This window comes from Gambusia affinis, linkage group LG19 (genome assembly GCF_019740435.1).
Source record: "Gambusia affinis linkage group LG19, SWU_Gaff_1.0, whole genome shotgun sequence".
Lineage (NCBI taxonomy): Eukaryota > Metazoa > Chordata > Actinopteri > Cyprinodontiformes > Poeciliidae > Gambusia > Gambusia affinis.
Window position 1 is genome coordinate 11338552 of NC_057886.1, and position 25433 is coordinate 11363984.

The window sequence follows — 25433 nt, forward strand, 5'->3', positions numbered from 1 at the left end:
GCGAGGAAAGCAGGCGGAGGTCTCGAGGTGCCGTTAGACTGTGCAGCCTGTGGACAAAAAACACGCGTCACTGTCTGCGTCACGGGCAAGCTTGATGTCAAAGTTTACAATGAAGCACAAAACCATGATGCATTATAAAAACGCACATGACGACAACCCCTTGCTGCTGATGACACAGTTACACTGATCCAAACGTGGGCAAGTTTACAATCCAAAAACAGTTTTATGGACTGCACAAGAATGGACAAACGGATGAGTGGGTTTGACATCAGCGTACAAAAACTGTTGGTTACGTCACACGGACTCATGTGGAACCTGGAGTTTCAAGAAATTCAAGTCTGCTACACAATGAGCCATGCAAATGTTTCCTGTACCAAGCTATGTTTTATGATCCACTGAAAAACAACTTCTTTCTTAAACCTTCCCACCTTTTGTCATATTACAACCACAATCAATTTATTGGAATTTTGTTCAGACCAACACATAGTGAATAATTACAAATGAGACGAATGTCTTTTGAAAATTCTTAAAAAGAAAGCAAAGAAGTCATAAATTGTGTATGCATTAAGCCCTACTTACCCAAACAACCCTAAAAAAAAAATAAAAAAATCAAGATAATAGCATCTAACCGCCTATAATCTAAACACAGAAGGCATCAGAGGTTAATCTTCTACATCACACAAAAAGCAATAAGTGAAGGAAAGCTAACACTGCCAATCATCCCAATGTGTATTTTTGCTTTTCACTCATTTATTTTGTGACATTTTTTCAAAGTCCGGTCATCCTTTTCCTTCCACTTGGCAACGATGTGTTGGAGTTTGTGTTGGACTTTGACATCAATTTCAAACAACAGTTTTGCTTATTTTGAGGGAAAATGGGGAAAGTAGGAATACTTGTCATTACTGCTAAACCTCTGAGGTTACATGGGTTTTAGCTGTGTGAGTTTATAATCCGCAAACACTCTATAGGAATAAAAACAACGGACAAATAGATCTGATGTTGGCATGCAAATACATGTTTTGTTACATCACTACTCAACTCGTGGAGCCTGGGGCGTCTGGAAATTCAACTTTGCTCCACAATGACCAATGTTTGCCTTTATAAGTTAGCCTTTATGCAAGTTTGCATAAAAAGGGATAACAAACTTGTTATTGCTTCTTGATGCCTACATCTTAATTCCTTCCTAAATCTGTACATCTACTGAATTAAATGGACAAACCTGAATGCCCTGGCTTGTACTCATATGATAAGCTAATATTTGTCCAAGCAGTCTTTTGCAAAACTAACATTGTGCAGCTCCAAGCAAAAGTATTTGCTGGATTTTAACTAGTAGTTATGGTTTAACTACTACCAGTAGTTATGAAACTGCTAGTTTCATAACTAGTAGTTATAGAACCATAACTACTAGTTAAAATCCTATCACACAACTCAGGGTTTATCAGCTAGCCTATCAGGCTTTTTAGCCTGTAGTGCCAAGAATGTCCACAAGAGGGCAAAAGTGGATAGAAATTTCAAAGGCTCTGATCATTTTCTTCACTATACTTTTTTCTCCAATACCCAGCTTACATATGCAAAACAGAAGTTTGCCTCTAGTCTTCTCTCTTGATTACGGTACTTGAGTAGCTCTCTCTTCTTCCCTATCTATTGATTCCTCTGACCTGTTATCTTTTTAAAAAAAAAAAAAAAAAAAAAAAAACCAGTGAGGTTGCATTTTTTGTCATGGTGAAAGAGCATTCCAGGGTAACCTCACCTCCCCCCACTTCCCCATTCCCACCCCCACTGTGTCATCTCTCTCTTCACACCTGATCTGGACCGACCTGCATCAGACTGATACAGATTGGGATCAGTTTTTTTTGTCTCAAAGCAGATAAAAGAATCTGACACAAAAAAAAAAAAAAACACAGCTAGGAAGAAAAACAAATACTTTACACTTATAGGTGACAAAAATGTACACATTGGTAATTGTTAGAAAACAACAATACCTTATAAAAGTGAGGAAATTTCAAGATTGCTGCAGCTACAAGTTTTCTACCAACATAACAGCCACCCACTTGGACACTTCGCTGAACATAAACCAGCGTTTTATAATCTAATCTACAGTTAGAGATCTTTTCCCACACAAGTCTGTTTGGTCATCAGGCTCTCTGTGTGCTGCGGCAGAGGTATGAGACTGAAAAAAGATTGAAGTATGAAGATGAATGAACAAGCGAGTCAGGTCTTGGAATGGCTGTGAGAAAAACTGAAAGAGGAATGAGTGGCAGAGATGGAAGAAAGGTATCGGGTTCATCCGTGTGAAATTCCAAGATAACTTCCAGCCAGTGATAGAAAAAACATTTGTCCACTGCACTGCAGGTCTATTGGTAACACTGGATCAGATAATCAAAACCAAATGAGAAAAACGTTTTTACATACTATGGAATGATGTACACTGAAAGTAAATCTAAAAGTGTCGGAAAATGTGTGAAACAGTCAACTGGCAGCATGCTGCTGTGCAGGCAGTAAGCTATCAGTTTACATGGTGGGTAAGTGATCATAAAAACTCATTTGCTCCTGTCGTATTGCAAACGCATTTACATCCGTCCATCTGGGAAAAACTAAAAAGCTTTTGGCAGACAGAAAACCACAGCTTTGCCTGCGACTTTGCATACGATGCAAATGAAAGGTCATGTGGAAAGAAGCGAATGTGCTGGAACTAGAAACGGCTGTCAAAGAGCCATTTATCTGATATATTTATTTTAAAAAGAAAATGGATGTGGATTAGTCACTACGATGTTTCAAATGGTATTTTGAAAATCCTACAAACCTATGTTAAAATGATAAAAATTAACAGGAAAGAGACTGAAACCGAACAATATGCATCATGGTGGTCCAGTGTTTTCTGTTCTTGGTAACCAAAACAAAAAGAGCCAAAATGCATTTTGGCTCTTTTTGCTCACAATGGATAAATAAACTATCCAAAGGATAAATTGCCTTAATTATCCTCTCTTGTCAATCTCATCTGATGTTTCAGTGGTAACCTAATTATCACATGAAGTCCACCTGTGTATAATTTAATCTAACAATAGACCCAGCTGTTTTGTGCAGTTTGTCCAGAGAACAAACACAATCTTTAGGAACAAGGAACCAAATCAGACACATCAGTACTGCTGATTCCATAAAACGGGAACCTAAATTATGGCAAGCAGAGCAGCATAAAGAGAAGCGGTCATTGTGAATCTGGAGGAGCTGCAAAGATCCACAGCTCAGTATCTGAGAACCAGTCAAGAGGACAACTCAGTCATGCTCTCTTCAAATCCTACCATCCTCCTTTACGGAAGAATGGCAAGAAGAAAGCTATTGCTGAAATGAAGTTCAGTTTGCAGTGTGGAGGGGAAAGAAGCTCATAACACCAAACCTCTTTGGCCTACATGGTAAACCAACAACCTGAGCATGACATCATCACACCAAAGCACTAATGTTGGAAGGGCGGTTTTCTTTTATCATAATATATAAAATATTGATTTTTAACTTTTGTTCCACTTCACAAAAAAGCTATTTTGGGCTGGTCTATTACATAACCCCCCCCCCCCACAAAAAAAATAAATAAAATTGTGGTTGTAAAGTGACAAAATGAATAATTCCAGGTGGATTACTATTATTTGCAAGGCATTGTCCTCTTTCCCTTTTTATCTCCTTTTTTTTTTTTTTTTTTTTACCAGAACAGGCTAATCTACATGCAAACTGATTATTACACTAACTGTAGGTTATGAATTACTGACATCAGATCCTCTTGGTTCTCCCTTTCTTGCAGGTCTAATATGAATAATTGTGGTAATGCAACTTGAGGGAGGTGGGGATTTTTTGTTTTTAAATTGCTCAGTCATACTTCAGGAAGTTGTCACCTTCACTTTACAAAGTTCCTTTAACACCTGCAGTAGAAGCAGTTATCACACAAATAAAGTTAGAATAAAAAAATCTCAGAAATAAAACAATAAATATGTACCCTGTGCAAGTTGAAAATATTTGAACTGTATATGATTTACTGAATCCCAATACTGGATTGTGTGTCGCCATGCTACACTGAGTATATCTGTGTGTGTGTTCATGTTTTCTGGACAGACACATAAAGCTCATCTGACACCATCTACACACACATACAAGTACCTTCATCACCAGTCAAGATAAGGCTGTGCAGCTGAGGGTACTGTAGCCACGATACTGCAGATATCAAGTGAGACATAAACTTCACAAAGGCAACTGAGCCAGCACAGGAGAAAGCTTTGGCAGAACACAGCAGATTAGATTGTTCTGTACACGGTATCATTCTCAAAACAACTGCTTTTTAAAAAAAACTCTTGGCTTAACTGGACGAGACTCGACATTTCAAATGACTCCTCTAAGAGCTGTGAAAATGTCAGAGAAATGGCCGCTGACCAACTCTCCCGCCTACTGACTCACCGCGTTCTGATCAGAGGAGGTGGAGGATGCTGCCGAGGGCGTGGGGGAGTGCTGGTGGTTATTTGTAGCGACGCTTACGGGTTTGCTCCTGATGTTGTAGTAGTCCGTCTGGGGAAGCACCATGGTGGCCTCGTCTGTCTCCGTGTCTTGATGGTGGAGGTTGACCACGCTTCTGCTACGTTGAGGGGCAGAAGTCTCACTATGGAGAAACGGGTGGAGGAGAAGAAATGTGACAAGAAGAGAAGAGAATTTTATTACCAAGTGGCTTCAATATGTGTTTGGTTTCCATTACAGGGATAAAATCAAATTGGTAACTGGTCAGAAGTGTCAATATAGTCATGAAGTACCTGGGTTTTGGATACATGACCGTCAGTGAGTTGCAGAGAAACTGCACATTTAAAGCTTTATTTAAATTAGCTGGTTTCCTGGTATGAAACCAGCTAAGCTTAGTCCACACATTTTTCAACAGGAAACCCAAAAGCAACATTTTTGCATTCTGGGATCATTACTCTGTTAAAATAAACAATAATTTCTGATGAGATAAACATCTAATTCAAATCAAAATGACCTAGACGAACCCAGGAACCACCACTGCTCTAATTTATCATTAAGTGGAAGATGCTTGATCAGCAGGTGTAGTAGTCCACTGGGAAGCAAAATTGTCATCAAATTAAATTATGTAGATCTAATCTATTTTGAGGCTTTGCTTCAAAATCAAGTGAATCAAATTCAATCAAACCATTAAAATCTCAAAGTATCATATTCATGACAACGAGTTAGTATATAAAAGTTCTGATTGTAACCAATGCCTGGCCAACTAACAACACATGTGAATAAGTTGGTCGGTCAAGGATTAACTGCCCAACTTTCTTTCTCACTTTCTTTTATCCATTTTCCCAGAATGTGACTTTAAACAAACAGGAATCAAAAGTTGAGCAACAGGTGAAAACCCACAGGAATAGAAAGGTTATAACTTCAATAGGAGTAACTAGAGGAAACGCAGCCAACAATACAACCGGCTGCAACATGAAACCTAACAGTATGTGTGTGTGTGTGTGCTGACTGGAATGCAGAGTCCCCTTACCTGTTGTTATTCACGAGCTGCTCATTGACAGCACGGCAGTAAGATGAAGGGAACCAGCCCCTCCTGAAACACAGAAACAAGGAAGGCGACTCAGAAATATATAATGTCTGTCTTTTCTACCGTCTCAGTTACACCAAAAGGTCATTGTTGAGAACATTGTTGAGGAAGTTGCTCTATTGTCATTTTAAACAAAAGACACAAAGATCAGTACTTGTATAAATTATTGTAATCTTTCAACAAATTAACCTTTGAAACCAAGACTGTTTCTAATTAACTAGATGTATTTTTCATAGGTTTAATAAGTCCATTCCTAAGGTTGGTTGCATGATTTTTTTTTTCCCAAATGGAGGACACAGAAACCATTTGTTCCTTCCCACACACGAACTAAAATAAACTTTATTTTTCAACTCAAATAATGATGTAAGAAAAAAAGGTGGTCAAAATAGTCAGCTTTAAGCTTGGAAGGCTGGTGTAAATAAAATGGCCACATGAGCTTTCTTTTTATAGAAAGTGCAGCCACAGCTTTATTATCCAATCAACTTGAAACAGGCAGCCAGGAAAAACACAGTGGATAGTTACAGGCTGCGGCATTTTGAAATGTAATCTTTTTTAAAGTACAGAACATGAATCTGGATTTAGATTAGAAATCTCATTTGTCCGGCTAAAAAAAAACAACAAAAAAAAAACAACTTACTGATGACTCTAAAAAGATTAGTGTAGCTTTAACAAAACTCTGAATTAATCCAAGTATTTGTATGTTATAAGCAATGTGACCCAAAGTACCGGTAGTCTGTTTATGATTGTGCTACCATGGTGCAAAGTTGTGTTTAATCAGCATGTGAATTAGCCTCTCCCTCCCTGTGGTTGAATGTTAATATTTAAGTGTAAGGTTTGGAGAACAGGCATTTTCTTTGTGTGTCAAAGATATTCTATGTTGTTGAGTCATACTCATGAATAAATGCTAATGTTTACTCACGGTCTGGTGTTCACAAAAAGAAAAAAAAAATTCAGAAAACATTCACTTCCATGACATGAGTTGCTACTAGCAACTCAACAAATTCAGAAAAACAGCTTACTGTTTCAAATGGAGACAAATAAGCACAATACTATTAGTACCGCTCAGATGATTAGAAAATGTTTTTAATCCTGGTTTAGAGGCAGAAAACTCACATATGTCAGAAACATGAAACATAAATAACATTCAATCTACATTTCTTTTGTTTGTAAAGCAAAGAGAAAACTTTGAAACAGTTTCAGACACAAAAAGAAGCTGAGGAGCCACACAGCTCTAAAACAGAAGGGGACTACCATATATGGAAGACAAAGTGTCAAACTGCAGAGCATGATTGCCTGGTGTAAAATGAAAAAAATAAAAACTTTTATCTTGGGGAAAATAGGGGATAATGAGTGTGTTTGCAAAACAGAAAAATGATGGAGTGAGCACTCTTACTTTCTACAGAGATTCTCTATGTAGGAAAAGTGGGCGTGCTTCACGAAAGTAAAAGAAAGAAAACATTTTGCCCCAGAATTATGAAACAGTTTGAATATTAGCTTGAATGGAGGAAAAACCTAACACTGTTAGGTGAGCTCACAACACACCATTATTCATTTTATGTTATTATATGTTAAGTTAAGATTTCCCCATCTATTTTGTGGTCAGGCATCAATGAGCTAAATGTGACCATGTGTATCTGCTGGAAGCTCTCTAATTAATCTAAAGTTCCTCAATCCATTAGCAGCACTAGCATGTCTGAATGATTTTAGCCATCTCCAGATCAGCTGGTGGAAAACATTTGTCAGAAATGTTTTTTTCTGAAGAAAAACCCAACCACCTCCTGTGAGGCATGGCGCCCGTCTCGAGAGACATGTTGCGCTGATAAACATGATGAGAGACAACATTCAGGCCTTTGTGTGTTTTGGTTGAGCCTCTCCAGCAGCAACCAGAACAAAGTTTTCTTTGAGGCAGAAGCCTCACATTTGACAGCAACTCTGGAAGGATTGTTTTTTTTTTCCTCTCAGGTAATTTCCCATGATAGTAACTGAGATCAAGCCTAATGAATGATTAAAATTCAAACACGCTTTTCTGGGATTCAGAACAAATCTTTGTTTAAGAGTCAGAGATCTGGAGGGAGAGCAGGCTTTGTTGTTGATTTTACGTGTCACCCTCACACACACCTTCTGCTGTACATCCCACCCTCGGGCCAAGCTTTACCTTATCCCCTCATCTGTCATGTTTACAGATGAACCAGCAAAGACAAGTCCACAAAATCATGTAAGGAAATAAACCTGGTCAGAACAACAAGATGAGAGGCCACCACTCAAACTCCAATTCACACTGATCTTGAGCGATCCGATCATGTCCAGGCAACTCTGAAGACGGGTGGGAAAACACACAATACTTTTGCTTACATTTTTATTTTGAAAGTAGGACTTTATATCTTTCTTCTCAAAACTTGCAATGATTGCACTCAAAACCTCTTCTTGCGCTCACACTTAGTCTCTGCTCGGAGCAAAACTTTGCTTGCAAAACTCTTTGCTCGCTTGGTTACTAAAAGTTTTGAGAACAAAAGACATGAAATCCTCCTTTCAGATTGAAAATGTGTGTTCTTGGATTATGGCAGGAAAATTCCTCCATATTCCTCCACCCTTTAGAGGAACAAGAGGAGTGGCTCATCATGACACAGTGAGTGAGAGGTGCCTCATCATGGCTCATGATGATACATTCTCAGAAAGGCAAGTGGTCATGAGCGCAAAACTGAATCAGGAGCTTTGCTTGCTAATCTCTTCTTTTGGTGGTATGATCTCTTCTTCAACGCCCACGTACAGCGCATCTAGCAGAGAGTAGTAATTGCCATAACCTTATAGTTATTAAAGTTCACAGGGAGCCTTTAAATGTAACCTGAGAAGCTGGTGTTGGGAGCTAATGAAATCCCTGGAAACCATTTAGGATGGTCCTGGGTGAGTCACATCCTTTCAATCATATCTTTCAGTTTTGGATGCCACTTTAGATTACACCAAAACTGTTTGGTAACTCCCATCAGCCAAACAGACAACAGCATGCAGTTAACACTCACTTTCCATTCTTTTCCATTTCGCCGTACATCCAACCGTCCCTCTCGTCAGGGATGAGGAGGATAATGATGTCTCCCTCATCAAAGCTGAGCAGCGTGCTGTTGTTGCCAGCAGTGTGGGGGAAGATGGTGCGCACCCGAGGCCTCCTCGCCATGCTGTTGAGGCCTGTGGCGACGGACACAGACCTGGCAAGATTGTTCTCGTCGCCGTTTTCATGGTCTGGGGGAGAAAAGGAAGAGAATAGTGAGAGATGGAGAAGACAAAGGAATATAATAAGAAAAAAAAAGCAGCTTATATCAGCTCTTAGAGGTGCGTATGTTCAGCAGGTTTTGATAATTAGCACTCAACACAGATGAAATTGTTTGTAATAACTTTTCAGGTATCTAATCTTAAGAAAAAAAAAAAACACTTGTTAAACTCAGATTTAATAAACTACTTAAAAATTAAAGTCCATCCTTTAAAGCCAGTGAATCAACTTTAATAGTAATTAGTTCAACAAAAAAGCAGAGTTACACATATGCAGCCATGTTAACAAGGGATATATACTATTTGTAAAAGTAGAAAGCTTGTCAAACTGAAAACAAGTGGGGAAAAAAAAACACAATCCAAAAACAAGTAAAACTAAAATAGTCGCTCATGGAAAATTACAGCACCTATATTGAAAAGTAATAAAAAAAAAAAAAAAACAGATTTAAAAAAAGATATTTTTACATTAAAAGTTACCTATGCTGTTTTTGGTTGGAGTATGAGGAGTCACATTGTTTGTGTTGCTGTCTTGGTGGTTGAACATGTTAGCCAGAGGGCTGGTTTGAGCCTTCAGAGGAGGAGCCGGGGGGACAGGCGCACTCTGCCACAGGAGAATCAACCACATCATCAACATGACATCTGAAGTCAAGAAACAACTTTTACTTTCTAAGTACAACACATTAAAATGACCCCAACGCTGAACTAGAAAGTCACAGCTGTAATAGAATAGTTTAAACATAAAACACTAAACATAAAACTAAGTTTAATTTCAGACAGAACTAATACACAATTCAGCTATATTGAAAAATTAAAAAAACAACACATTGTTATAAAATGATGCTTGGAATGATAATTTTGCATTTTGGTAATGGCATTCGAGCATTTATATCCAATGTTTAGACTGCTCGTCAAGATACAAGGTTATTGATTCTAATTCTATTTCTATAAAAATGTAATTGTTTTCCTTCTATGACTCCCACAAAAGTCAGAAGAAAAAATGTAAAGTGTTATGAATAAAAATATTCTGCAAATGCAAAATGAAGAAAATTAACCAAATATGTAGTGTTGCGCTGTAATGAATATATCTGATAAATAAAATTGGTGATAAGCATTAGATAAATTATTCTCAAACTTCAATAAATAATTGAATAACTATTAATCATTAACTGACATATTGAAATAATTGAATAACTATTAATCATTAACTGACATATTGAAATGGCTAAAATCATTCAAATATCTATTAGCTCAGTATTTACTCCAGTTTTCTTCCGCATATGAATATGATTTTATTAGTTTTTTGTATCTGTTATCTAATAAAGTCAGTAAGCAGGGCTAACACTGCTGTAGTCAAGGTTATTGGGCTGCAGGTGGGTTTATGTAAAGGCATGAAGACTTATTTTCAGGGCACTGTAGCAATAGAATTACAAATTAAGTAAATATTGAAATAATATGCTTGTTTTTAGGATATAATGAATGATTTTATTCATCAATATCAACATTGATAACTGAAGCACCAACACAGTTCCAATTTGAAGTGAAATGTTGATTCCCGACCAGAAGCATCCAGGCCCTTTTTCTGACCAACATGACAAAAAAGGTGTTGACTAAAATGGCTGCATAATCTCATTGTTATCTGCTGCTGGAGCGCAATTATTCAGTTTCATAAAAAAATGTGTTTTTTACGCAACACATAATGGCATTCATATCACTTCATCTACCATTAATATGGACACCCACACATGGTGAAATCACCTCACTGAGAGGTGTAATTATATTTTTCCATTCTGCACTGATGAGATATTGTTTCACTGTCCTACACATTCGTCCTGTCATACCACGCTGTGTCTTGACGGGGTGGGAGAAGGCATCGGTGCAATGGCGACTGGCTTGCGCAGTTCATCAATCAAGGATAAGACACTGTCCGGCATGTTGGTGGCATCGTTGCACTGGTCCTGCCAGCTGCTCAGCTTTGTTGACAGCAAGTCTCTGGTCTGTCCAGCAGCCGGTGAAAACATCATTTAAAACTTCACAACTTTACCTTACAAGCATTTGTCAGATTTGTGACTTTATTGCAAAACTACAGACTTTGAATTGTGCATTTTACCTTGTCATGATAGGAAGCAAAGTGATAGGTTAGCAAGCAGTGTTTGTCAACAAGAAAACAGAAGCGTCTCTTCTCCTCCAGCAGAGCCTCCTTGCAGCCATCTGCGAGGAACAACTGCATCTCCGTCTGTCGAACTGTCAGGGCTTCCACGATCTGACAACAAGCAAACAAATATGAAAGAAGATTCAACATCATTCCAGTTGCTTTAAACATGCATGAATCTGCAAGCTGAGAGGAACAGATTTGACTGTAGTTCAGTGCTGTCAGTACATTTATTTTATGACTGGGCATTCAAAGTATTGTTGAAATATCTTAGTTTTGATAATGATATAATTCAATGTTTTAGGAGAACAGAGAAAAGGCTACTGCTAAATAATAAAAAAAAGAAATGAATGTGGACTAGCACAAATGGGTCATTTTTGAACCCGCTTGTGCATGAGAGAGGTAGTGATACAAGAGGATTTCGATTGAAAAAAAAAACAAAACAAACTTACAGTAAAGATGTATGGTGAAGAACACCTGGAATACTGATAAAAACTCAGTCAGGGCTCTTGTGACCAGGTTGTGCATCAAAGAGTTAAGCACAGCTTCTATTAGGTACACTCTCTTATCTTGCCTTGCACATGGTCTACAGCCACCAAAACCTTTTCAATGTTGATGCATACACAAATATAACAAGGATGTGCTACATGCAAGCAGCACGGCTCTTTTCTTAAAATCTTAATCTCTCTCATGCAGGGGAACAGGTATTGTTAGTTTATCGTTTCCTGTATTGTCAGACTCTGCTGAAAGTAGTATGTAGAGAAAAGGTAGAGCAGCAGCATGAAGGGAGGACAGGACAAATCTTCATGAACAGAGGGACAGTGTTATCTTTACTGACAGACAGTGATCAAAACGGGTCAGTGGGGTCCCTGGAAGGATTTGGTTTGTGCATGCATGTAATAGCAAACCCAGCAGGCTCATTTTGTGATATTACCTATTGGATTACTTGGTTTTTAACAACATAGACACAATCAAGTTTCAGTAGAATACTTTGTTTTGCTGATATAGTGAACAGGTATGAGGGAATAGCACTGAAAGGAAGATAAGTTGTATCCAAAGTGATTTTGTAGCTCCAGAAATAACTTCAATCAGAATTTCTCAGTTCTTTTCAAAAAGAATAAAATAGCAATACAATCAAATAAAACTATAACTGGACCTGGCTTTGTTAAGATTGTTCCTGATTTCTTGGCTCTGTTACTTTGGAGATCCACATCTCATCAAACTGGCTGGAACTGGCACACCTGTAACGGCTGCTGGCACTGAGGCACACGCCCCTGCTCCTTTCAAGCTGTAGAACAGCAGTCATCTGCTAATTCCTTTAATGCTGAGGGGTGATATTTACTTGAAGGGTGAGGCGGTTCATGACCTGTTTTGTTTCTAGTGTGTCAAACCCAAACAGGAATAATCAGCTGACGGAAACATGAACCTTACAGTCAATGTTTCTGACTCCTGGATCAGAATGCAGGATGGATTCTTAGACAATGGATGCGTTGCAATATGTAAATGAGAGCAGGCCCTGTATTAACAACCAATGCTTATTTTCATTAATGCGTTTTGGGAGGCTGTTGGCCATCATGTGGTATTTGTTTGAGGGAGTGTGACAATGATGGTGATGCAGCACAGGATTAAGTATGTATGCATATTTTGGAGAAGAAGCATCCTTTTATTTTAAAAGCTGCACACATTTGTGCTGAATGTAAAAAAGGTACATTAAATGTGTAGCTGTACATGATAAAAAGTGTTAAAGTACAAGATGTGTAAATACTTTTACAATGAACATTATTATTGTAATGACAACTCAAATGTGCAAAGTTGGATAAGGGTGCAAAAAGCTGATTTCAATTTACCTGCTTACCCAAAATGGTGATGCAACCTTTCCCATGGTAACTGAACATTAAGATACAATTATCACTGTATTACAAACCTAAAAGTAAAGAAGAAAAACTAGCCACATACTAATCATGTCCTCTAGTAACAAGAGGGCATTTTATTTACAAAACTAAAACAAATATATACTGGGTGTACTACATTAGAGCCGGTAGATGTCATCTTTGATCATATCTTCCTTTTCCACCAAATACATGCGTGTCCAGTAACAGAGAGTTCTGCATGAATCAGTCTATTTAGATTTCCCAGCATCTCTGTCGCTAACCAACGTAGACAACAGGCCTCTGATTGTGACAACAAGTCGGCAAACAAACAGAAGCAAATATCAGCAGCAAACACACAAATCTTTTCAAATAAGACTATTATTAGAACAGTACAGACCTTCTTGATTTTGCATTTGAAGCTACAGTTGTCTCCAGATCACTTCTATATTTGCATGTTGCACAGAGGAGATGGACAGACAATAATGTCATGATATTGTGATTCTTTGACTGACTTAAGTATTTTTTTTATTATTTATTCTCAACAATGAAGAAAGAGAATCCCATGAACTTCAACAAGAAATATGGGTGATCAGGTTCAACACTGTCATTATTTGTCATATATCTATTTTTCTAAAGAAATTTCTGAGGAGGAACATAATTTAGAATATCGCAATGGCCCAGTCAAAGTTAAGATCTCAATCTGATTGAAACTGGATTTCCAGAGAGAGCAGTGCAAAAAACAAATGACTGCAACCTCATTTGACTCACGATACTGTAAAAGATTTAACCAAATTCCCCCACAAAGTGAAAGACCGATAAAGACACTAACTTATTGTTGCCAAGGGGATTCTAATAATAAAAATGTGAAATTAGATGTGTATTTTTGTCCATCCAAGTTTAAATTCCGATCATCTAAGAATTTACATTTGAAAGGTGCTGCACTGCTATGAACAATTTGAATAACTGCAACTGGGCCCCTCATTTTCTGTTAAATGGCTGTATGATATACTTCATGTGAATTACATAAGTAAATATAGCAAATAATGTATAAGAAAAACAAAATCCCTAAAAAGAAAAACTCTCTTTGACGTTTCTGTGACAGATTGCAATACCTGTCTCGATCAGTTTAAATTTTTACTACCGCATAAACTTGAGCTATTTTGGAAAGGATTTCTTTCAACTTTTTGATGTTTTATTTTTCTCTCTTTACTTTTCTACTTTTTCTAGTTTCTGTTCATTTTGATGATTTTTTAATGTCATGTGAATCACCCAGTAAAGTTTTACAGCTCTGACGTTCTGTCTGCCTGTCTTCTTGCCCATTGGGGAGTGTCTTGCTGAGACAACAAAATCCAACAAGCTGGCTTTATATCAAACAGGTGAAAACAGCAGCGAGGAAAACTCACTCATGTCCTGGTGGGGAGGTGAAAACAAAAACAGAAAGATGCTTAAGGGAGGAGATGAAAGAAAACAGGATGAGGGAAGAAGAATAGGCAAACAGAACAATGTACATATATGTCAAAGTAGTAATTAAAAGGCGAGAGGCGGAGACTTCCTCATATTTTCTAATAAAAAAAAAACTATATTCGATGAAAGAAATAAGTAAAGGCTGCAACTCTTGAATTGAAATGTATATTTAAAAATCTACAATAATTAATTACTTAAACTATTTCTTAAATATTCACAACTCCTGCGACCTAAATGACATTTACCATGCTGTGGGTCTTGAAACAGGTAGGGTGAACTGTGCTCATCGAATGCACAAAACCTTTTAAGTACACAAAAAATTACATTCACAAAAAGCCAGGCAAACATGCTGCTTGATAAGGTCAATGGAAAGCAGGTTATGTAGGATTTTGACGCTGCCCTGCCGTCGGGGAACCGGCTTTGAAATGAAACTTCTCATTCGGCAGAGTCACTGAGAGGGTGTGGCAGCACCGTGTTAAAACAACCTGCAATAATGATTTAACATGCCACAGGGAATGACTACAATGAGGCAAAACACTAACGGTAACAATGATAAACCACAAAATCTTCTTTCCCCAAACTGGATCTTATACGTCATCATTCTGGAGACAAAACACCAACTAATCTGTTTTGTGCTACATGCAAATAGAAAATAAATATTTTTAAGTTAGTATGTTAATACTAGTATTCCGATATACAGTACAGACCAAAGGTTTGGACACAATTTCTAATTGAATTCAATGAGAAGGTGTGTCCAAACGTTTGGTCTGTACTGTATATAGTATATAGTTCCAATTATGAGGTACAAATAATAAATAAAAGATGTCTACAATTATTCTATTCTGGATTATTTTCTTATCTTTTCTAAGGTGTGCACAAATACAAGCTCATGATCACCAGAGAAGCAAATGAATTGGTTTGTTGCCTTTAGCCAAGCCCATGCAGCTACCTGAATACATAAAGCATAAGAAGGAAAATTGGGCAGACAAAAAACTGTTCAATAGTAAACAGTGATATTTTCATGCCTGACTGCACAGATCCAACACCATACACACTACTGTTAGTCCAGCTCTGACAGTGTGCAGCTCAGATTTCAAAGTTTGCTGAGCAGAGACTGCCTTAAGGTAATCTCTGTATGTTGACATAAATATGAACATAACTCTGTGTATGGGGGCTTTAAAGACACATCGTGTGTCAAATGACTGTGGGAGTTTTTGTGTCCATCTCACCTCGCTTTCCTTGCTTTCGTATTTGTTGGCGTTCTTGCCTTGGCTCTTCCTCCTCAGCTTTTTCAGGTCCGCCTGGGACTTCTCCAGAGAATCCTGCTTCATCTTGTGCTCCATCTGGTACCTTTTGAATGTGGCCTAAACCAGAGAAATGACTCATGTAAATGCTGGAACAGAAAACTAGTGATATTTGTCACATAAAAAAGGATAAACATTTTGCTTCTAAATAGGTGTGGGCCAGTCTTAACCCTAAAGTCAAAACTTTCAGAGCGCTAAAGTAGCATGTTGTTCCATTCATATACTTAATATTACTTTGAATGAAATGCAAGAGATGGTGACATTTTCCGGTCCTTTTCCCCACATGTTGCTGTGAGCTTTCAGTCTCCTTTACCGGAGTGAACTAGAGTCTCTGCCAGATTCTCCAATTCTAGCAAGTTAAACATTTGAGTTAGATGTGTGTAACAACGATTTTTCTTTGTGCCACCATCACTTCAAAGATATTCGTTAAGGTTTAAAGGGTAGGTCTTCAAAGGTGATCCAGACTCCTTCACATTCACCAACTCAAACAAAAATGGGATTAATGATTTGTGCTCTGTTTGTCCAGTAAAACGTTTTACTTGTGCCACCATATTTTAGAATATATCAAACACATTAACATTTGTTGATCTCCATGAGTGGCTAAAACCTTTGGATGAACTATAATCTTTTAAAACCCTTCAAAATTCTGGTTGTACAAAGAAAAACCTTTGCGGCACAAATCAGAACAAATCATGGATACTATTTTTGTTTAAGTCGGTTAAAAGTAAGGAGACTGATTCTTCTGTAATGGTTTGCTTTTAAATGGTATTAGTGTCTTTAAAATCACAGCAACACAAAGCTTTGCTCTATAAATCAGCTCAAACCTACATAGTCATAATGGGATAATGGTGAATCCCCAAAGGTTTTCCCCGTGTTGAAACAGGAGCTGAATTCTGTTATCCACAAAATCTCCACAACTGTTGCTTCTTTAAAGTAGCACCGTTTTTATTTGCAACAAGCTACTAGCGTGCCTATTGGGAGAATAATTCATCTGCTGGAAGCTTGCTACTGAGTCGACTAACCCATATAGTTAATTAAATTAGCATCCTCCTTGTTAACCTCCCAATGTCAGACTATATCCTCCCAGGCCTACTTCCAGGTAAACAAGATTAAGTGTCACAAAGCATTACAGTTTGACTTTGTTATACATATAGTGACCAACTTCCAGTCCAAATTTGTTTCCCAGTTTATAAGTGTTCATTATTGTTGTTTTATTTTTGATTTTTTTCCAAAAACATGCTTTTATTTCTGATTTTTACCAAACATTTGGTTGGTTTCAAAAAGTCGTTTCCCAGGGTTTTAAAAAGTCACAATTTTAACATAGTGCTTCCCAAAACTTTTTTTTAACAGACTATAAAAGCTAGAGTGACTGTCCTGAGAATAAACGGCTCACTGCAGCTACTGCCAAACAAAATAACCCGACTAATTAACCAGGTCACATCGGTTTATTGATTTCATTATTCTTCGCTTTCAGTGAGGTTTCCAGCTTTTATTTTCAACAATACGTTGGCATTTTGATGCCGTGTTAATGTTTGCTCCTGGTTCTTATTAACTGGCTACAAATATGTTAGACAGACAGGACTTGTTTTGCTGCTGGATAAATGGAATCTCATTTATCTTTTGTGTTTTGTGCCTGAGATAACCCACTTTGAATTAATTATCCTCCCTGCAGTCATAATTATTGCTAGGAATTGCTACATGTGATCAGATTATGGTGGCGACTAAAACCCTCGCATCATTTATTAATCCTCTTTAGCTGCTCATCCTGTCCTTGATCTCCATTATCAGAAATTTGAAATCCCCCCCATTACATTATGTTTATCTATCCTCCATTTTGCCACTATGCAAATCACAATAATATACTTCTACATAAAAGTGTGTAAGGTTGCAAGAAGGAATGAAGCTGCATCCACGTTATGACTTGCACATATACACAGAAACTACTTACTGTCATGTATTTGACATCCATGTCAGTCTTCCTCTCCAGCTCTGCTATTACCTCCCTGTGGAACCTCTTAAACTTCAGGTGAAGAGGATGGGGGACAAAAAAGAAAGCTGATCATTAAGCTGACAGAAGCATGAAGGACTGACTTTTCAACTTTGCTGTCAACAACAACAACAACAACAACAGAAAGTGCAGTCAATCTCAGAGAAAAATGGAAAGTGATCATTATGGAGTAGATTGGTGAGTGTCTGTGGGGGTGAGAGCCAAGTCCAAGGTTGTGCTTATGAATGAGTCAGAAACAAAGCGTGGGAATGCCATAGTCCTCCATTCCATCCTCCCCTACTCTGCAGCTCTCATTTATCTGTAATGTGTTCATCGAGGCCTTGTTGCGATGCAGCGACAGCTCCCAGGGAAACATTATCATATGCATAGCATGCAGCATCAAAGCACCAAGAAGGTTTTCTCCAAGTTAAACTGAGGCTTTAACTTGCAAGCTGGAGAATATTAAGAAGAAAACCCACCCACAGGTTCTGCTGGTAACACAGTCTCAGAGGACTGCATCACATCTTTTCTGCCCTGAAGTTTATTTTTAATGAGATACACTCAAACTGGTGCAGTTTATTAATAAAGAAAAAAACTGTCACATGACAGCGTAAGAAAACAGGATAGTCTCACTAATTAACATTCCCACAGTTCTATAATATTATAAACATCACCATCAATGCACAGCTATATAGCGTCACAGTTTTACGTTTAAATTTTCCTGATGGTCTTCCCGTATTGTGACACAGTCAGGAGACGTTACTGACTAAAATCTGAAGTAACACATTACTTTGGCATAAAACAATTAGAAGCAGCAGGATGTTTAAAACTCATGTGTCTACATTACAGTCTTGGCTATCTACCGGTACATGAAAAAAAAACATGTTAGGCTGAAAACATGAGGTCTTTTGTAATGGAAAATCTTGGTTGAAGAATCTAAATACAAGATACTTTAAACCTTTTTTTTTGGTAATTTGACTCAGATGAACACAGGTTCACATAAAAAAATCTTTTTGATATAGTGGGAATGTTTTGTTACTGTAACTCAATTTATTGAGTGACGATATATAAAGACAGCATTTATTAAAATTTTAATGATTATAGTTTACAGATAATAAAAACATAATTCAGTCTCAAAAGAATAAAATTTTTTTTTTCTTCCATCACTCATCCTCATTATTTTGTATCGCATAACATTTCTGTACAATTCTTTTATTAGAAAGCACAGAAAGTATTTCAATGGACGAATGATAAATGCATAATCACAAAGACAAAGAATAGTTGAAAAGTGATGTTTCAAATGAATATGTATGCTACTAGGTCCAAGCGAGATGAATTACAATGACAAACTTACGGAAAAACACCAGGGGGTGAATCAGTCATGACACATTCGGATATGTCAGTGGGAAGCAGGGCATGTGCAGATGCAAGTTTAATGAATCTCAATGCAACAGCTACAGCTGATGTTTTTCCAGAGCTTGTTTAGACTTGCCCTTGTACTCAAAGAAAAAAAAAAAAAACAGCTCTCCTTGTCGTTAAATCACTTTACATTTCTGCTGCCCGTGCGGCTACTGTACATGTAGGTGGGGAAGGAGGCGAGGTGATTTCTATTTATGGGTGTAGAAGAAAGAACTATCGGTCGAATGCGTCAGAAACAGCATGTAGCTGTGAAAATATACCGAGCAACAGGTTTACAGAGCGAGTGTGTGACAAAATGCACTAGGGTTAGGTAACACAATCAAGGAGCGATCAAACAGCAGCTATTTAAACGGGTAATCTGTAGAAACATCTGTGGAACTTACATTTTCCTCCATCTCAAGATGAGCCTTCCTGTGCACCTCGGAGATTTCTACCAGCACTGCACCTGCCAGACGGAAATAAATACACAGGTTAATGTCAGGAGACTCACCCTTCCTGCTTGATTTTTTTATTCAGTCCTTCCTGCTTTACAACCTAAAACCTAATTAATCTCACTGTACAATAACAACAATGTACAGAAGGTAATGTAATGCACCAAAGTGAAATGAGCAACTTGTAGTTGTAAAAAAAACAACAAATCTTCTACCAATGAGCCCAAAGGTGTAAGGGCTCATTATGTTTGACATCAAAGGAAAGGGATACATGTGCCTCAACCAGAAAAAGTCAACCATCTGCTGGAAAGATAATCCAAAACAGCTTTAATTAAAAAAGCACCAGCAAATTATCACCTTTTGTTGTTGCAAGTGATGTGTCAAGCCAACTAAATTAGGATTGTGAGAAGACTAAATTTGAACACACCCAGTTCCTAATCTGAAAATGTAATTATTACACAATATTCAAGTACTAAATCATCATTATGATTTTTATGAATCAGTAGTGTTTTTTATCCCCTTTGAAAATGAATTGAATAACATATTTTGAGTAAAAATAAATAACTAGAAAAATGAGACACCTAACTTGTTAACTAGAGAACAAACAGCTTTTTGACTAAATAACATTCAAAATACAAACTGAATGAACAGACTGACAATGACCTAAACTTGCAACTGTTCACAAAAAGATATATCACTTAAATTTTACAGTCTAAAAAAAAAATCACGTTTAAAAGGTAAAACCATTATATGTTTGCTGACTTTACACTTTAACAGTTTTTTTGATGGTGCTTTTTGTGAGAGAGGACCTGGACAACTTTAAACAATGAACACCTTGAGTAGTTCGAGGCAGCCTTCCTGCTGACTTGCATCTGTTTTAACGATCCAGTGCACTTCCTTTAGCTGTCATACCACACCTACCCCACTCCACTTTCCCTTATGGTGGGACTGACTGTCAAAGTTCAGTCTGGTAGAAAATAAAAAGAGATTTTAAAAGAACAGGAGCTGACAGGAATGCAAAGGCTGTGCTAAGATGTTAGGGGAGTAAAGTGTAAGAAAGGGATCAAAAAGAGTGTTAAAACAAAGCATGTGGTGAGAAAGGAAATTGTTAGGAAATTAGATGAGACAAATGTTAGAAAAGAACAGGAAAAGTCAATACCACATGATAAATTCTGATGGATTTAAAGCAAAACCAGCAATAAATCACTGCTAAAGTCTGAATACACCTGACATAAAAATTCACCAAAAAATGTGAGCAGGTGCGGTTTTGAGTCAAATACCAGACAAACGGATTTTTATGCACAGCACGAGAGTCTGTTGTCCAAGTGATGAGTCGTAAATCTAAGCAGTGATGTGTCATTCAATGTTTAAAATTACTCACAGTGCAGAAAAATGTCCTGGTTTCAGGGTTTCAGCAATGTCATTGCCACTAACAATGTCATTCCAGAGGGCGTCACTCATTTGTTTACTGTTGTCACGATCGGCACCAAACGTTGCCCGGAAACAGGTGTGTTCAAATCAGCGAGTTTGTGAGGGTGAAAAGTGTGTCATGATGACAAGGTGCCAAAAGCAACCCACCACCATTAGCTAACAAAAACATCGGAAAATACAGAGAGTGACAAACCCACATGGCTCAGACAGGTTTCCTGAAGGCTTGTTTGCCCAGGCTGTAAAAACGGGGCTCGACTTTGTGGAGCAGTTTGATAAAAATCTAGTTTCTCATGAATGAAGTGAACAAGTTGTTAAATAAAAAAAAAAATCCAAAATGTGTCACAAAGTAATAATTCTTCCACTCGGAAAGGAAATCTTTCCGTATGAGATCATCGTTTTTAGCTAAACCAACAAGGCCCCGTTTTTAAATATTGATAAAAATAACTACAAGATAAATGTAACTGGTACATTTTTAGCTTTAAATTAGTCTTTAGTTTCTGCTTCCATGGGGAATATGTGAAGCAAGACACAAGGAAACAGGTAATTCAAGTAAGACAGATGTGTGGAGATAATCCTAATTCAAGAAACTGATGGAAGAAAACTCTGTTCACATCTATAGCACAGTAACTGGAAAGTTTAAAACAAGACAAGGAGGACAGCAAGTCCATCCATCCATCCATCCATCCATCCATCCATCCATCCATCCATCCATCCATCCATCCATGTTTTGTATGAATGGATGACGAAACATAAAATCTGAATCTGTGAAGAAGTGGTCCTGTTTCACTTCCAGACGCAAAATCATAACAAAAAATTTAATAAAACGGAAACATTCATTCATAACTATAGGAAATCTTAAGCAGGGCTCTCCATTTTCAGACACTGAACTGCAACCATTTCCTACTTTGGCCACTGACATTATGCTACTGTAATGTAGGATTAGTCTAATGCTTTAGACACACCTTTACCAAGAGTACCAATATGTGCAAACAGCACTTTAGATGAAAATCCAGATAACACTGTAAAAGGTAAAAGCAACAATAACAAGTATCCTTGCATATAAATAAACTCCCTCCTTTCTTTCACCTGATTTTGATGACATTTAGCCACTAGAATGCAAAAAGGGAAACTGTTCTACTGTTTTTGACTGTAGACACGCCATGCAAACATGTTAGGATTATGTAAAAATGTATCAGGTACTATTTAAACATTGGACCTCGTGTGTTTTAACTGATTGAGAATCTTATTACACTTTTTGTCACAACTAGATAGAACTACAAACTGATGTAATAAGGTAAAGCAGTGAGCTGAAAACTGATTTAAAAGATAAATAAATAAAAAAAACTCACGTGAAGCAGAAAGTCGGTCTAGGTTTAATTTCAAAATTGTTCAAACATTTTGATAGAAACTGAACTGGGTTTTGACAGAAGTAGTTAGCCTTCAAAGAGGACAAGGTATTACGTTGAATTGAAAAACAATCCAATTCATTTATAACTAAATATAAAACAACCCAACATCTACTGAATTTTGTAAGTGATGAACAGTTGAAAACCGAGTTGGTTGCCAAGGAACTACAACCAAATTTCAATTAATTTCTAAACAACTTTCTGCTGCCCTAGGAGAGGTCAGATGATTATGTAAATGTTGGGTGTGACAAGAATCGGGGGTAGACTAATTGTAAGGAAGAAGGTAGCAGGATAAGGTGCAGAGGTCCTACAATTTCTTTCAAGAGTGTCTGGTTTCTGGCTATGTGTCAGTGGAGCTCGGGTTTCTGACAGGGCAGCTGCTCCACATCCATGAGCAAGTTCCTAATGACAATGCCGACACTCTCTTCTTTACATACATTCCTGCTCTAAGGAGTCTGAAGACGTCACATCCACATCACAATTGCTGGCTGATTTTACAGTCGGCAATCATAAGATAACATTCGACTCTGTGTTTATTCACCACCTTCCTAAATAATCCAAAAATAATGACAGACAGAAATGATCCATTATGGCAGTATAGTATAACTCTCTTTGTGGTCCTGGAGTTTATCCACACATAAAACGTGACTTTAACCCTTCAAGTGAAATTAGTAAGCCGACCATGTGTTGATCATGCATCTGGTAATTTTTTTATTCTAAAATATAAAAGGTAAATTTGCATATCTGAACATCTCATTACTAAATAAAATCTGTTTTTGCTATGTATTTATGAATAATGAGCAGTTTATGTTCCTTCAATCAATCACTATTCAAGACATTAAAAAGAAATAATTTCAGCAGTTCTCAATAGCAACTTCGAAATTAATATATGCATACAATTCTAGTGTAAATCCGCAAGAGGGATTTACACTAAAGCTGAGAAGTAAGGCACACATACACGCTTGCACTTTCTGAGAAATGACTAACTGAAGAAAACAGCTCGCTGGTAACTCTCCACCAGCTGTCGCTGCAATTCTTGTTCAACATTAAGCCAAGTTTGGTGGAGTGACACATTAACCAATTCTAAAAATACTGGAGGCAACAATTGGTGAGAAGTTGCGGACAATTCAAATAAAAATTCAGCAGCTGACATCAATAGATGATGCATCAATGCACAGGTAGATTTCAATAAACATCCAAATTTAAAATCACATAAACCATCTTTAAACCAGTGTTAAAATGCTAACAATTACATCCAACTTTTGATATCAATTTAAACCATTTGTGTTTTAATTAGCTGTTCTAGGATTCATATTAACTTTTTTGTGCTAAATTAATAAATGCTTCTGTTCTTTCCAAAACAGAATCTGGCAAATGCAAGAAATTATAACCATGCTGTAGCATAAATGCAGCTAGCAAGAACTGCAACTATCCAGAAAGAAAAAAATAGTCTATAAACCAAGTAACAGCATAAAGACCTTTTTTTCCTAACTATGTCAGGAAACAGCACAGCAACAGGTGGCTCTTCCCAATGTGCTGCAGAATTTAATTAGCAGTTTAGCTCTAAAACCACAGGAGACAGGAGAGGCATACAGTGGCTAAATCAAACTGTGTCACTAGTGACAGTGAGTTAGGATCCCAGCCGTGTTTGGCTGCATATTAGCCAGTGGAAAGGTGAAGCTTGGGAATTTGACCGGGAACAAACTGAAGACTAAACAAACTCCGTTTACTCATAAACCTTTCGCACTCAGTCATAAACTTAAATATTAAGCATCACTCATCCTGTGCTTTCACTGTAGTGCAGCTTCACTTCTGTTGGACTCATGTGTGCCAAGCTTTTAACTAATACTATTCCTACCACACCCTTTTACTATAGGAAACGCTGTAAAATCTAACACACACACAAGACCTGAAATATACAATAAATAAATGAAAATACTTTAAATATTTGCCAACCTCTTAGTCAAAAATGTTCAAAGTAAGAATTTCAAAACACTATGACAACTTCTTACTCACAAAGGCTCAATTGTATGAATAATATGGTGCCTATAAAGTGGAACACATTTAAACACATATTCAGTATGAACACCTTGAACACTAATTTTCCCCTGCACACACTCAGAAGCCTGACTTTAATTAACACACACCACAGGCTCCACATGTGGTGTGTGTGTGCCATGTCTCCAACATTGTGCGTTCGTTGCTTAGGCTTGCTTCTGCAACCTAAGCAAAGAAGCTAATGGAGGATGGGAGACGCTTTACTCCCCTCCACAACAATCAAAGGGGTCTGTGAGCAGCATCTTGCAAACAGAATGACTCTGCGCAATTACCATGGCATGGAACATTCTCATACATTTTTAACACCAAGCATCTATGGATTTATTTTCTTCTCAATTGCAAACTTAAAAACTTTCTTCTTGTTTTTGGATTTGTCAATATGGCCGCCTGATGCGAAATCCAGAGTATCCAGAAAGTTGTTGGTGAAAACACAGGCAAATCGGAAACCAAATTTAAGGCATACAATCATGCTGGCCACAAAGGCCACATCTCTTCCCACTCCACAAATGTGCAAATTTGGACTTTCCAAGGGAGCACCTAACTTCAACATTGAAAGAAAGCTGTATTCTATGGTGAGGGGAAAAAAAAAAAACTTGACTTATTTCTTTAGCTTTCCAGCATTTTATGTGTGACAAGAAGATCCCACTGAAGTTTTAGGCACAGTGCAGGAACATTTATCTTAATGAAATAACTGACTGTGGTTTGTGTAGAGTTGTCAAAATGCAACTGGATATGTGGAGATGCTGCGGCAGCAGACTGCAGGTGACCATCAGTGCAGTGATCACTGGGTATTTCAACAAGAAAATGCTCCAGTTAATCATTGAAAATGTTTTGTTTTCGATGGCAAAGGAGATTTACAAAAAGTGTAAGTTCAAGGCTATCCATCTAGTCACTTTCACAATTTGAAGCACTGTTGCAACAAATCTACTGGAAACACTTCCATCACGCATGTCTCCTTTTTTGAGGCTATGGTCTTAAACTTTTCATCATCCCTCTTTTTGACAAAACAAAAATTCAAAAACAAATTTTGCCTGTTAAGGATTTTAAAGAGCCTTAAAAGAACTGCAATAAAAC

The 25433-nt window shown here is 37.4% G+C and overlaps 1 protein-coding gene across 1 annotated transcript in view; it reads right to left on the reverse strand.

Annotated features, from left to right (window-relative positions):
• Positions 1-25433, reverse strand: part of LOC122822475 (brain-specific angiogenesis inhibitor 1-associated protein 2-like protein 1) — a 31111-nt gene that overhangs the window by 1836 nt on the left and 3842 nt on the right. The window contains exons 4-13 of the mRNA XM_044101172.1: positions 19417-19478; positions 17576-17647; positions 15553-15687; positions 10947-11099; positions 10678-10833; positions 9317-9440; positions 8596-8812; positions 5522-5584; positions 4438-4636; positions 1-47 (exon numbers count right to left, since the gene is read on the reverse strand). Of these exons, the coding sequence (XP_043957107.1) occupies positions 1-47; positions 4438-4636; positions 5522-5584; positions 8596-8812; positions 9317-9440; positions 10678-10833; positions 10947-11099; positions 15553-15687; positions 17576-17647; positions 19417-19478 (1228 nt within the window). The remainder of the gene's footprint in view (positions 48-4437; positions 4637-5521; positions 5585-8595; positions 8813-9316; positions 9441-10677; positions 10834-10946; positions 11100-15552; positions 15688-17575; positions 17648-19416; positions 19479-25433) is intronic.